This window comes from Crocuta crocuta, unplaced genomic scaffold (genome assembly GCF_008692635.1).
Source record: "Crocuta crocuta isolate KB4526 unplaced genomic scaffold, BGI_CrCroc_1.0 scaffold102, whole genome shotgun sequence".
Classification (NCBI taxonomy): Eukaryota; Metazoa; Chordata; class Mammalia; order Carnivora; family Hyaenidae; genus Crocuta; species Crocuta crocuta.
In genome coordinates this window covers 13244334-13259395 of record NW_027530019.1, presented here as the reverse complement: position 1 = coordinate 13259395, position 15062 = coordinate 13244334, and the positions used below count along the sequence as shown (strand labels likewise).

The 15062-nt window shown below is 42.7% G+C and overlaps 1 protein-coding gene across 3 annotated transcripts in view; it reads left to right on the top strand.

The window, feature by feature from the left end:
• Positions 1-15062, top strand: part of EIF2AK4 (eukaryotic translation initiation factor 2 alpha kinase 4) — a 97834-nt gene that overhangs the window by 46381 nt on the left and 36391 nt on the right. For all 3 annotated transcript variants that reach the window (XM_077764698.1, XM_077764697.1, XM_077764699.1), the window contains 7 exons: positions 250-333; positions 2574-2696; positions 4707-4811; positions 6986-7040; positions 8584-8663; positions 11122-11223; positions 12537-12590. In XM_077764698.1, coding sequence (XP_077620824.1) covers positions 250-333; positions 2574-2696; positions 4707-4811; positions 6986-7040; positions 8584-8663; positions 11122-11223; positions 12537-12590 — 603 coding nt within the window. The remainder of the gene's footprint in view (positions 1-249; positions 334-2573; positions 2697-4706; positions 4812-6985; positions 7041-8583; positions 8664-11121; positions 11224-12536; positions 12591-15062) is intronic.

The window sequence follows — 15062 nt, the reverse complement described above, 5'->3', positions numbered from 1 at the left end:
CCCCGTCACGATTCTGTATGGTGACAGACATGCAGACTATCCAGTAGATTCTGGTAATAGCACAGTTGCCTTTTAAATGCTCTTAGGTATCTAAAGGACAGTGGTTGTGTCCACTCAGACCTTCCCCTTAAAAGGCAACAGGATGTCTATGCATGTGGTGGGGGTGGGCACCACTGCCTTGATGGTGGTGATGCTCGCGTTCCGTTTCAGCTCCCGTTCTTGAGACCTCACGTGTTCCTCTTGGTCTAGGATGAAGACTGCAATGGGAAGGACAGTTACCATGAAAGTGAGCCGTCAGCGACCACCGAGGCTGTGCACTACCTATATATCCAGGTAGGGCCTGGCACGCGTGCGTCTTGGTGACATGGCAGTTATGTTCCAGGAGGCTGGAGTAAGACGGTGGGCAGAAGAGGGCTCCCCAGCACTGCCCAAGATTAACTGGCCAGAGAGGATTTTAACATGGGGGCTTCCCCCCAGCCTTGAACTCCTGCTTTCTGTCCCATAGCAGGAGACGGCATAGGTTTCTGGACTCAAGCTGTGTCTCAGGCTCCTTCTGGATCCCTCAGTCACAACTGTGTGAGCTCAGGCGAGTTTCTTGCGCGTTCTGTGCCTCCAGTTCCCCATCTGGCTGTCTCAGTGACTTGTGAAAAATTAAAGAAATAACATCTCTAGGGTAATTAGAACCATCTAAGTTCTATAAATGCTACACTGTGCACGGACAGAAATTCCACCCTAGCCAGTTGAGTCTGGACAAGTAAGGAGTGACGCATACACATCCTTGCGTGTGAGGAAGAAACACCAACATGGCTCTAGGCATAGTGTCCCGGAACCTCAGGGGGACAGGCGCTGTGGGTACACCAGTTCCAGTGAGGCTTCACTGAACTGAAGCCTGCTCACACAGCAGAGCGGCAGCCACGTACCAACGTGGAAAACTTGACTCTCCCCAAGTGAATAGGGCCGTGTGTCATTATTAGTATTTTGAGTCGTATCTTTAACTAGGCCGATCTTTTTTAGTGTGAGATGCATCCTGTGTGCCAGAAGTATCATGTTTCCAAAGAGACTAATTAGGTGATTGCTTCCCTACAGTTGGAGCTGGTTTTAAGTATTCCCTAACATAAATTTCTTTGAGGTACCACTCACATGACAAAGCATTTGTCCCTCAAACCACTAACTGTGAAGTACATAATATGTGCCATTAGTCTCCACACAGTTATAAGTCATATAAGGGAGATGCATCCGAGGTGCGGTCAGATCATGGTCTGGGAGTCTCAGGCCCTCGTGAGGACTAGAGGAGGCATCAGAATCTGTCGGCAGTTAATCTGAACACGAGAGTGTATTCCTCTCATTTAAAATGGCATGGAATCCCGGGGTGCCTGGGTGGCTCAGTCGGGTAAGTGCCCGACTTCGGCTCAGGTTATGATCTTATGGTTTGTGGGTTCGAGCCCTGCGTCGGGCTCTGTGCTGACAGCTCAGAGCCCGGAGCCTATTTTGAATTAGGTCTCCCTCTCTCTCTGACCCTCCCCTGCTCACACTGTCTCTCTCTCTCTCTCTCAGAAATAATTTTTTTTAAACATTTATTTTTGAGAGACAGAGCATGAGCAGGGAAGAGGCAGAGAGAGAGGGAGACACAGGATGCAAAGCAGGCTCCGGGCTCCGAGCTGTCAGCACAGAGCCCAACGTGGGGCTCGAACCCACAGACCACGAGATCATGACCTGAGCTGAGTCAGAGGCTTAACCGACTGAGCCACCCGGGTGCCCCATCTCTCTCTCAGAAATAAATAAAACATTTTTTTAAAAAATGGCATGTTCCCTTCTTTACAAACAGTAAGATCCTTCTTCATGAAAAATCTTAACTCTGGCACTGGCTTGAAACCGATAGGCTAGTTTCATAAACCAAATGCTACGTGTTGATCTAAGATATTTAAATGAAACTTCGTTGGTTTCTGATGCAGTAATACATAAGGAAGGCTGAGAAAGAGTCCTGGCTCTTGATACTTGTAATGCTTTGCTCTAGACTTGAAGGTCATTGCCATTAATCTAAAGTAGAAATGAGAGGGGCCCCTGGCTGACTCAGTTGCAAGAGCATGTGACTCCAGATCTTGGGGTTGTGAATTCAAGCCCCACGTTGGGTTAATTACTTAAAAATAAAGTCTTGAAAAAAGGTACAAATGAGAAAAACTAACGACATCATTAGATTTTTAATTAGCCTTTCTTGGAAATTTGGGTTTGGAAACAGTCTTGTCAAACAAATAAAATTTTATGTAATTCTCAGTTTGTTCATCATTTGAAAAATAATGAAATTATTTATCATGAGGTTTTCAAACAAGTCTTATGTTTTTTAAGTGAACAATAATGTGAAGATTAAAATGGTTCTGCTGGAGTGCTCTGATTATTGCTCTTTCCCCACAATTTTTTAATACTGTCGGTTTTTGTTTTCAATTATTAAAAAATTAAGGCTTTAATTACTTAAAATCCACGTCACACGTTTTGAAATGGAAGATTACAGTAATTGCCACTGTCCTTGACTGAAACCCTGTACAGTCAGATGCTGCCTGTTCTCTTCCTGCCCCCAGATGGAGTACTGTGAGAAGAGCACTTTGCGGGACACCATTGACCAGGGGCTGTATCAGGATACCATCAGACTCTGGAGACTCTTTCGAGAGATTCTGGATGGATTGGCTTATATCCATGAGAAAGTAAACTTTATAACATTTCATACGTGAAAACTTCAATTTGTGTAAAACTTATGACAGAATATATTGTGAGATGGGAGAAAATTAGAAAGAGGGTATAAAGTATCGAAGTTCAAAGAAAACACTGAAGTGTTTTCAGGGGCCAGCACATTGGGGCAAGGGAGTCAAATTCCACTTCTACCTGCGTTTATACAACCTGTGAGCTAGGAATGACTTTTACATTTTTAAAGGGTTGTGAAAAAAAAAAGATTTAAAGAGAGGGCCACTTGGGTAGCTCAGTTGGTTGAGCATCTGGCTCTTGATTTTGGGTCAGTTCATGATTTCAGGGTTGTGGGATCAAGCCCCATGTCAGGCTCTGTGCTGAGAGTGGAGCCTGCTTGGGATTCTCTCTCTTTCTGTCTGCCCCTCTCCGCTTCTCTCTCTCTCTCTCTCTCTCTCTCTCTCAAAAAAAATTTTTTAATCAAAAGAGGAAGAGTATTTCATGACACCAGAAAATTCTGTGAAATTCAGATTTCAGTGTCCACCAATAAAGTTTTATTGGAACAGGGCCATGATTGTTTACATATTGCCTATAGTTGTGTTTGTGCTACAGTTGTGAGTTTGAGTAGTTGTGACAGAGACTGACTAGCCCTTAAAGCCTAAAATATTTATCTGGCCCTTTACCAGGATTCCTGCCACCTCTGGGTTAAGTAGAAGTATTTGAACACATATCAAAAGCAAGGATTATTCCTTGAGTTGTTTAAAGTAAGGGTGTGATTAATACAGGCTCCATTATTTGATTCCAGTTGGCTTAGTGCTGTCCTTCCTAGGAACCTGGAGAAACCAGAAAGCCACCTGGCAAGGGGAGAAATGAGACTGAGAAACATATTTCGCCACATGGTATAAAGTGTCATTTTAGAAAGTTAAAAATTGTCATGTCAATGTAAATGCTAAGCTTCAGGATGAAGCTTCAGGACTTAGCTTCAGGATGAAACACTGTTTACATTTTGAAAATGGGATTATCTAATGGATTAGTCAGTGTAAGTACTTTTCCTTTGCTTCGAATTTCTTTAACTTAAAATGTGTATACTGTAGTCTATTTATACTGAAAAGTCAGGACTGTAATTTATGCATCTAGTTTATAAATGATATGGTGCAGCAAGATTGGCAAGATTGGAAATAGAAATGAGTTCTAATGATGGCCATTAGACCTCTTTTGCTGTGAGATCACCTGGGTTCCTAGAAGCTTGTGCCAAGCCCTCTCCTCCTCTCCATCTAACTTGTTCTGCATCTGTTAATCACCTGCTGGGTGTGTAATACTGTGCCACACTTCGAAATGCAGACAGGCACGTGGATATGACAAACCCTGTGTGTGAAGGGACTCGCTGTTTTTTGAAAGAGCCAAAACTTACCTTCACGTACCAGTGAAGAGATCATACAATAAGGGTTTTTATTACATTCTAATTATTTCCTTTATTGTGGTACCTGAAACAATAAGCATCATGAGGACACCATTAGGAAGGGGAGGAAGCCAGGTTCACTCACAGATAATCATTGAGCACTTAGGTGTGTGCTGGGGACGCAAGTTGAATTAGAATCGCTGTGGAAGGCTCCGTGGGTAAGCTGGCCCTTAGAATTGTTGGCACAATTCAGATGAGTGGAGGAAACAAGTCAGACAGGAGAAATAGTGAAGAAAATAAGAGAAGGGATAAAAATGGTGTGTGTCTCCCCAAGCAGAGCAAGGGTTTTGTGGTGCCAAAGCGAGAAGGATTGGGAACCTAGTTCCTTCGATGCCCCAGAGAAACATTTGGGTTTGATCTGATCCAAGACCACCAGGAGGTAGACTAGGAGCTGATGGCAAGGTCATTGGCAGGACAGTCCAGAGGGAGCACGAGAGGCCAGGTGGCCCGGACCGGTGTGGTCTGCGGCGAAAGACCTCATCTGCTTCTCATCACTAGCCTGGCCTTTGAAATTAGGAAACAGGAGTAACTATAGACGGTGTTTAGGAAACTGTTCTTTGCTCTCTTCCATCAGGGAATGATTCACCGGGATTTGAAGCCTGTCAACATTTTTTTGGATTCCGATGACCACGTGAAAATAGGTGATTTTGGTTTGGCGACAGACCATCTAGCCTTCACGGTGAGTATTATTGAGATTAGACTATGCCTGAAGAATGGCCCCCTGCGCCTTGATTGTCCTGTCTTGTGGCACATTCGTGTTTATGAGGTTCACTGAACTCTGTCGTGTAATCTTCCAGAAATTCTGCCAGTGTGACGGGGCAAGCTACCAATGACCTCGTAGGCTTTGAAGGAGTGACTACATCTTAGCGAGGATGCTCCACTTGAGAGACATGAAATTATTGGTTTATGGATGCGACTTAGGTCAGAGGCGTATAGTGCTTTATGAAATGTTGTGGTCATTTGGGCTACCATGCCAGGCACTAGGCTAGATGATTTACACTTGAGGGGCTTTTAGTTAATTTAAGGAAACACAGTTAGGCAAAACAAAAACGCAAATCACACAACAAACATGAGAAGAACAAGTCCTAGACAACAGGTAATTCAGAAGGTATTTATTTTATTCTTCACAATATTATAGAGTACTTACTTAACATGCAAAGCTGAAATAATGTGTAGTAAGAGAAATAGTGGTATAAAACCAAAGGCATGAGAAAATTGATGTATAGTTATGAGGACCCAGAAAGGGGGTATAAAGAAATGAGCATTTCAGATGAAGGGTGGGTGGGAGTCCAACAGGCTGAGATTGTGGGCAGACCAGGGTAGGGATCCCAGAGCGAGAACAGCGTAAGCAAAGGCCCTGGGGTGAACAGACATGATCGTTTGGAGGCCAGCGTGCTGCCTGGTTGGTTAAAGCTGTGAGGCACAGGGGAGCACTGACAATGCTGGAAAGCTGGGGAGTCTTCTAGTCGGCAAGTCTTAAGTGCCAGAGAAAGAGTCTTAAGTATCCTAAGCCAGAGTTGCTAGGCACAAAATCTATAGTGCATACAGTTAGTTCTCAGGGTGGTCAGAGAAAAAAAACAGGATCAGTGGTGCTATAGGAGCAAAACTCCCAACTATAGGAGCAAAACTAGAAGGTGCGGTTAGGAGAGAAGCAGGAGGAAACAGAAGGGGACAGTGAAGGTATCAGCCTGAGGAGAACAGCAGCACTTTTTAAAAAAATGTTTTTAATGTTTATTTACTTTTGAGAGAGAGAGAGTCAGAACGAGAACGAGTAGGGGTGGGACAGAGAGACATGGAGACACAGAATCTGAAGCAGGCTCCAGACAGACTCTGAGGTGTCAGCACAGAGCCCGACGCGGGGCTCGAATTCACGGACTATGAGAGACCTGAGCCAAAATCGGACGCTCACCTGACTGAGCCACCTAGGTGCCCCAGCAGCCGGGCATTTTGAAGAGCACTAAGACAAGGAAGGTCCAGATGATGGCGTCTTGATCTCCAAGCGAAAGAATGTAACTTGGCATCTGGAGACTATAGTATAGTGAGTAAGGGCACAGGCTCTGGCGGCCCCCTGACTGGGGCTAGAATTCTTTCCCTGCCACTCCCTTGTGGCGTGATCTTGAGCAGGTTAATTAGTTAACCTCTCAGTACTTCCTGTATAAAATGTACCTAAAGCTAGTATGTACTTCAGAGAGTTGCTGGCGGGAGAAAATGAGAATACAGATAAAGCGCCTGGAGCAGTGCCTGACATTCCCCTCTTGGGGAAGGAAGTTTAATAGCAGTCATGTTAGAGGTGCTGCTATGGATGGTGGTGCCTGCAATAGGAACCTGTGGAGTGATACCAGAAGACACTGATTTAGGGGTGACATGTGAGACGGTGCTCTCACAGGCACAGTAGAGAAAGGTGAGGCTTTCTAAGAGGTGCTCGCGGTGGCAGGGGAACAGATTTAGTGACCAGCCTCTGGCAAAGAAGAGTAAAAATTGACCCAGGTAAGGAAGTAGCAGTGGGAAAGTTAAAGTGAGTTTGTTGGTGGTGGTAACATACTCTTAATTTTCCTAGTAAATTTTGTTTCAGAATTTGCAATGTTGGTTTCTATAAGCTATTGGAGCTTTCTGCCATGAAGAAAGAGTTCTACAGCGAAATGCCCTTCTTGACTCATTGGGTTTCCATCAAGTCCTGCATTAACAGGCTAACGAAACAAAAGATATTTGAAGCTCAGAAAAAGCATTATTCTAGTTAGTCTGTGTTCTGTGTGTGATTTTTCAGTTAGTCTTCATTTAGAAATGGAGAAGCTATTCCTGTGGAATACTGTTAACATTTTTAAGAGTGATATTTGGCTTGCTTCTATTTTTTAGGCTGACGGCAAGCAAGATGATACAGCAGATCACTTGATTAAAGCAGACCCTTCAGGTAAATCCAGAAGACTGTACATGTAGTGTATTAAAAAACAGACCACAGAGGTTTTTGATCCCGTATTTACTCTCTCTCTCTCTTTTTTTTAATGTTTTATTAATTTCTGAGAGGGAGAGAGAGAGAGAGAGAGCGTGTAAGCAGGGGAGGGTCAGAGAGAGAGGGAGACACAGAATCTGAAACAGGCTCCAGGCTCTGAGCCAGCTGTCAGCACAGAGTCCGATGCGGGGCTCAAACCCACAAACCGTGAGATCATGACTTGAGCCGAAGTCAGACGCTTAACCGACTGAGCCACCCAGGCGCCCCATTTACTCTCTTTTTTTAAAATACAAAACATGGTCCAAATATAATGTATATAACCTGAGGTGTTTGGAGATAACATTTATTTATACCCATGAAACCATCATCTCAGTCAATGTCATGAACATATTTGTAGCCTCCAAGTTTCCTCCTGCCCTATTATTTTTTGTAATTTTTATTTTTTTAATGTTTATTTACTTTTGAGAGAGAGTGTGAGCAGGGGAAGGGCAGAAAGGCAGACACAGAATCCAAAGTAGGCTCCAGGCTCTGAGCTGTCAGCACAGAGCCCGGTGTGGGGCTTGAACTCACAAACTGAGATCATGACCTGAGATGAAGTCAGCTATTTAACTGACTGAGCCATCCAGGTACCCCCTCCTGCCCTCTTATTTATTATCATCATCATCATAATATTATTATAATAAAGTATTTTAAATAATATTATTATTATTTTTAAATATTTTTATTTATTTCTAGGATAGAGAGAGACAGCGTGAACAGGGGAGGGTCAGAGAGAGAGGGAGACACAGACTCTGAAACAGGCTCCAGGCTCTGAGCTGGCAGTCAGCACAGAGCCCGACGCGGGGCTCGAACCCACAAACCGCGAGATCATGACCTAAGCAAAAGTCGGACACTCAACCGACTAAGCCACCCAGGCGCCCCTAAATAATATTATTGTAAATAATAATTATCATTTTTTCATCTTGTTCTAAGATATATCTACTTTCTTTGGAGAACTTTAAGTATACTATACAGTGTAAAATTTCTTAATCTGAAGCCTGTTTTTCATCTGTAAAGATTTTATTCTAAAGCAAATTAGTTACTCCTTAATTTAACAAAACCATGAAAATGCTTTAATTGTATCCCATTTTCACTATAATTATTTTCTTCTGGACTGAGAAATTAGAGGTTTCCTTAGCATAATTAACTCCGACAGATAGATAGCTACACTTTACCCCACGGGGCAATGTGAGGTTACCTCATGACCTGGGCATTCTGGGGTGTTCTTTCTGGCACCGCCACTCTGCAACAGCCAAGACTTCCCGTGTGGAACAAAATGTGTGGCCATACATGATTTAGGCATGACGCCTTGGGGAAGTTCATGCTGCTGCTTCCTCCAAATACAGGGAATAGTTAACAGATCGTGCCTTGCTCTTAAGAAACCTTTTATTTTTTTTAAACAAAAATTTGCCTAACTCCTAAGTCCTGTTGTTAGAAAGCCTTCCCTCTGCCTTCTTCCACATAGGTCATTTGACTGGGATGGTGGGCACTGCTTTGTATGTAAGCCCAGAGGTCCAAGGAAGCACCAGACCTACGTACAACCAGGTAAAGGGGAAGCCTTCTGGGGAGAAATAAAGGTCTCAAGAGTGAGGTAATAGTAAGAACTTGTGGGTTCTTACTATTCAGAACTTACTATTTACTATTCAGAAATAGTAAAATTTGTGGGTTTTTTTTTTTTAACATTTAATTCATTTTTTTGAGAGACAGAGACAGTGTGAGTGGGGAAGGGACAGAGAGAGAGAGAGAGAGAGGGAGACACAGAATCCTAAGCAGGCTCCAGGTTCTGAGCTGACAGCAAACAGCCTGACACAGGGCTCGAACTCACGAATCATGAGATCATGACCTGAGCTGAGATTGGATGCTTAACCAACCAGCCACCCAGGTGCCCCATCAGTAAGAACATGAAGATCACAGCATTTGGGGTTTGGTTACCATTCCCTTGCTATGTATCCACATGCCTGTTGCATTGACTACTCCACATGGCATACGCGGTGCCCACGGACAGTAACAGACCCTGGCACTGTTGTTGTCAAGGACCTTAGAGCTCATCCATCTGAAGAGGATTTGCACTAACCTCGTCCTGGGCCAGGCCCCAGGAATACAGGGAACAGTAACGGTCGACTGGTAACACAGGTGCCTTATTCCAGCCCTTGGGGAGCTTATCCTTTGGTGGATGAAATAAACAAGTGAAAAATAAAGGAAAGAGTCACAAATCGTAAAGAAAAGAAATGGACTCTCGTGACCAAAGCACAGTAGGGGGTATCCTCTTTAGATAAACTGACCACAGAAGGCTTCCCCAAGGAGATGGCTTTTTTAGGATCAGGGACAAGCCTCCGGAAGCTGGGAGCTGAGAGAAGAAAAGGGTCAGCAGTTTGAACTAGCATGCATAAGGAGAAAACTGAGTGAGAGCTCGCTTGGCACATTTGAGACAGAAAGATCGTCCATACGGGGATAGCCTGGTGAGCTATGGGGGAGAGAGGCCTGAAGTGAAGCTGGAAAGGAAGGCCAGGGTCAGATGATGGAGGGCCAGCTTTGCCATGAGAAGAGTGTGTACAGGGAGCCACTGAACGGTCTGGAGCAAGAGAATTCACTGCAGCTGCTGCCGGAAGCTTCGCAGGAGTCAGGGGCGGGTGGCTGCTAGCTGGAACTGGAGTGGGAGCAGTAGAGGTGGGGACAGGTGTGCTCCTGTAAGACACACTGTGGAGGGCAGTTGACAGGCTTCTGACCGAGCGGATGTTGGGTCAGGAGAAGGAAGGGTGATAGGATGGTGTTCGGGTTTCTGCTGCAGCAGCCGGGGGAAGGCTAGCCTGACTGAGATGGGCAAAGACAAAGGAGGAGACAGCAGGAAAATTCCACCTGTGCGGGGATGTTGAGTTGGAAATGTCTGATGAGAGATCCAGTTAGAGATGTCCAGTAGATTCTTGAAGACTCAGGACTTGAGTTCAGAAGAAAGGTCAGACTCAGGAGTATACATGTGAGAGTCCTCAGCACACAGAGGGACTTAAAGCCACGGGACTGGATGGGATCACTTAGGGCAAGTCTGTAGAGCTAAATCTCAAAAATATATTGGGCTGTTCACATCAGAGCATGTCTTAGGCATTAGTAGTGAATCTCTTTGAGCAGTGGGATTAGGGGTGATTGTTGTTTTTCCTGGTGCTTTTCTGCATGTTCCATATTTTCTGCAGCCAGCGTGTAGGAAATGCCACAGCCAGTGTTTGTTTTTAAGACTTGGGAGATCACTGGTAACAATTAGAGTCTCCCCTACTAATCCTTGAGTCCAGATTCATGCAAGAGTTGCCCTTGAAAGTGGCTTCTGGGCCTGTGTGCAATTTGCCATGTACAGCCTCCCCCTGGGCAAGGTTGTCCCGGCTGCTTCGGGCACAGTGCCTTCCACACTCCCATCGTCCCCTTATCAGCTCCCTACCTGAGACCCTCCACACTTACTTGCCCTTTTTCTTGTTTATTTGCACCTACATATTCTGTTAGGATTACTCGCATGATCTTTCTGTTGGCGCCATTTTTCTGTCCTCATCAGTGTGGCTTTGCAATGAGTAGTTGACCTCTGCCATCATCAGCAGATTCTGATCTGCATTTCACTTTTTTGAGATGATGGGTAAGGAAGCAAAGCAAAGCATATCCCTTTGCGGGATCTCACTTATCCTTGCTCTTGAATGATCACTCTCAGTGTGTATACCTCAGTGGTCTCTGTGTATATTGCTAAACCAGTTTCAATGAATTTTTAAGGAAAGTGTTGAGAAGTCACGACAAGTATTTTATCTGTACTTTATACCTATAATTTTTTAGAAGAAAGCAAGTTTTTTCGAGTGTGTCTTGTTTTTCCCTTATGCAAACTGTATTCCAGCTAACAGTGCTCCTTGTATAATTCCCTGGTCAATAACACGTTCGTGTCAAGGCTGCCTAAATACAGTTCTTTTTTTTTTTTTTTTTAATAGTTTATTGTCAAATTAGTTTCCACCTAAATACAGTTCTTTTTACTCCTTAGAAAGTGGATCTCTTCAGCCTGGGAATTATCTTCTTTGAGATGTCCTATCACCCCATGGTCACGGCCTCAGAAAGGATCTTTGTTCTCAACCAACTCAGAGATGTATGTATCGGATGTTTTAATGCCTCAACTTCCAGGAACCCAAATTTTAGCTTGGACATCAGAATTCAATGCAGGGTATTTATAATACCCTGGTATTTATAAAATGGAAGAGGCAGTTTCACGATAGTCTGTATTTCTAGTAGAAGGAAATCTACCTCTGCTTAGACCCTTCCAGTGATGCGAAACTTTCCCCAGTTTTATTTGTTCTTGGAAATCCTACTTGGAGAGATTGATAGGTCATAGTTACTTTTAAAAAATTATTCCTTGAGATTTACTCTTGGTTTTAAAACAAAAGAAGAATCCAAAAATTTTGCATGATAATGATGTAGTTGCAATGGAAGGAATGGGTTAGAAGGATAATGGAGATTTAGTTCTAGAAATTAAAGGTTCCAACCAAAAGGACATGGTAATAATGCATAAGGAATACCCCTGTGACCAGAAATTAAAAAGGGTCTAGGGTAGGGAAGATAGCAGCCACCTGAATTTTTTTCCCCAGTGAATTTTCCCTTTGTGTGGATTTATCCTTGCCTCAGCTCTTGCCCAAAGTAAAAGGGACTAATGTTAACAGTGTATGAGGCAAGGATGCCCATTACAAACAGCTTTAGGACAAATTGGAGAAAGTAAGGGGAATGAGAATGGCTTCGATTTGCATATTCATGAGCAAAGCAAAGAGCCTTCTTTTTTCTTGAGCTCAAATCCTATACACCATAACTGAGAATATTCCTCTAGATAATTTTGAAAACTGGAATTACTTTATTGCTAGTACAGCATGAACCACGATGTTCACAAAGTACGAAAGTAAATACAGTGATTACCATGCCCTTGCCTTGGCTTGGAATGCTCTTACAGGATCATGTCCTTGAGGAAGTGCCTTTCTTTAGTCTAAAATTCATATTTGTTCCCCGTTTTAAGAATATCTAAGCTGTCAAGTTGATGTTATGATTGACATCTTATTTACCAGAAAAGTGGGCACTTTTCAGTAGATATAGGCTTCAGTATTAATGCTTTTTTTTTTTTTTTTGCCTCTTTTCATCTGTGTGTTTAATAAAGCTACTTTGTCTTCCTCTAAAACCATTAGATTTTAAAATACTTTGTCCTCAGATGAGGCACTTTGTATCACTCAGCTGTCATTTGGGTAAAATTTGTATTAGAATAATATTTATGGGCTTGGAACAATGGGGCCTTGGGCTTAAAGTGTCCCTTGAGTCTTGTGTTCGTTTTTGTACTTGATTTTCTTACTTCTGTTGAATAAATGCTTTTTCACCGTGGCAGTTCGCCAAGCACTTTATGATTTGAATATAATATTCTTTTAGCCCACGTCGCCTAAGTTTCCAGAAGACTTCGATGATGGAGAGCATACAAAGCAGGTAATTCTCTGACACTTTCATTACTGTGTCTTCACTCTTGGATTTTAATGACTGTTTTTCTTCTTTTTCAATTAGTGTTCTTCTGCCACTCATTCTCTCGTGCCCTGGGAACAGTGTGGGGGGAAAATATCAAAAGATGAAATGCTTAAAATGTTATTAGACTTAAAATACACCATAAAAATGCCAAGGCCTGGCACAGAAAATTAACCAGCTCCAGGGTTCTTTTGTGTGGTTCATTGTGCTTTTGAAGTGCTATTTGGAACCGTGGCTTAGCTGTTGGAAAAAAAGAGAAAGCTTTTAGACTTCATTATTTTAGATAAGGCTTGGAACTTCTTAAAAAGAAAGTACAACTTAAAACTAAAATTCTGTTCAGTTTTGTAGTTAAAGTAGCTTGGATTGTAAAGGGGAAGACTAGACAGTCTGATGTTGATAGTATTTTATTTTATTTTATTTATTTAATTTTTTAAAAAAAATTTTTAATCTTGATTTATTTTTGAGAAAGAGAGATGGAGACAGTGCAATCTTGATTTGTTTTTGAGAGAGAGAGATAGAGCATGAGCAGGGGAGGGGCAGAGAGAGAGACACACAGAATCCAAAGCAAGCTCCAGGCTCTGAGCTATCGAGCCTGAAGTGGCGCTTGAACTCATGAACCACGAGATCATACCCGAGCTGAAGTCAGACGCTCAACGGACTGAGCCATCCAGGCACCCCAATAGTATTTTAAAGTAAAATAATTTCTCCTCCACACTGTAAATATCTGACTATGTGTATATGTAACTCATGTCATGGGTTATTTGGCATCGGCTAATTTGAATGAGTAATTATTAGTGAACTTGTGTGTTGTGCTTCTGGTGTGCATTTCTTCTTAGTGTTTGGTGGTTTACCTTGGTGAAGCCTTTCATGTTTGATACTCCTGCCATATGGGTGTTTATCCTGAAACTGACTTTTCTTTATTATCAAGGCAAAATCCCTTATTTAAATTATTAATGTTGAGAACAGGAGTCTCGCTAGAACATGGTATTCATTTGCTATTTCTTGCTTATTGGTTATGTATCTGATTGGACAAGTCACTGATCTAGATTTTGATTTTCCTCAACTGTCAAGTAAAAGGAGTAAGTGCCCTTTATTTATATCAACATTAACATTCTGTAATTTGATAGTGTTTAACAGGACATTTATTTATGGCTTGAGGAGCCTGTTCTGCCTTGTCTGTTCCATTGGTGAAGGACCGCTAGGAAATACACTGCGTCGTGTTTCTGCTCCCTTTGTTAGCTATTGTGATTGGTTTGAACTGAGTCGTTTCCTGTGTTTCTGGATGTTGTAAATAAATTTATTTCCTACCCTTTCCCTGTAACAAGGTCAGTCTTATTCAGTATTTCCACATGTTGGCAGCCGTGGGGTCTGTTTTATTAAACTCCAGACATACGAGCAACTGTACAAACCATCTCTCTCAGCAGTGATCGCTTGCCTCCCAGGGGTACGTATTCGGTACCCTAGAGCATCTGGGTTTGGGCCGGATAAACATGGTCCCCGAACTGCAGCCCCTGCTGCTCCCCACATCATAGCTGTTGCTTTTTTTTTTTTTTTTTTTTTTTTTTATGTTTTTTAAATTTATTTGAGAGAGAGAGAGAGACAGAATCGGAAACAGGCTCCAGGCTCTGAGCTAGCTGTCAGCCCAGAGCCCGATGCGGGGCTCGAACCCGCAGACAGTGAGATCATAACCTGAGCTGAAGCCGGACGCTTAACCGACTGAGCCACCCATAGCTGTTGCTTTTTATCTGAAAGAAGACGGCATAGAAAATGCGTGTGTACTGATATAGCACAGTTGTTGCCACACAACAGAAATTGAGCATTGTAACAGGGTCTGGGTTGCTGAATAGGAAATTGTTTTTACCAGTTTAAATTACAAGAGATTTTTTTTTTTAATGTTTATTTTTGAGAGAGAGAGAGCGGTGTGTGTGCATGCATACTTGCGCACAAGTTGGGAGGGGGAGAGAGAGAGGGAGACAGAATTTGAAGCAGGCTCTAGGCTCTGTGTTGTCAGCACAGAGCTCAATGCGGGGCTCGAACTCACAAACCTTAAGATTGTGACCTGAGCCAAAGTTGGATGCTTAATGGACTGAGCCACCCAGGTGCCCCTTTACCAGTTTAACTTTTCATAAAAATGGTGTCTGTTCATTTCTTTCTTTCTTTCTTTCTTTCTTTCTTTCTTTCTTTCTTTCTTTTCTTTCTTTTCTTTCTTCTTTCTTTCTTTTTTTGTTCATTTGTTTCTTTACATGTGTTTTTCCTTCAGCCTGACAGAGGGGGGAGTTGAGAGGGCCACAGAGAGAGAATATATTAAGAATCTGTAATTAAAAACATGCTTAATAAGATTCATCTAAAAATTGACATTTTTCTGATCTCAAATATTCCTCTCTTTATAATTCCTAGTGTAAATTAGAGAATTAAGGACTCATGAAGGAACCTTTCAAG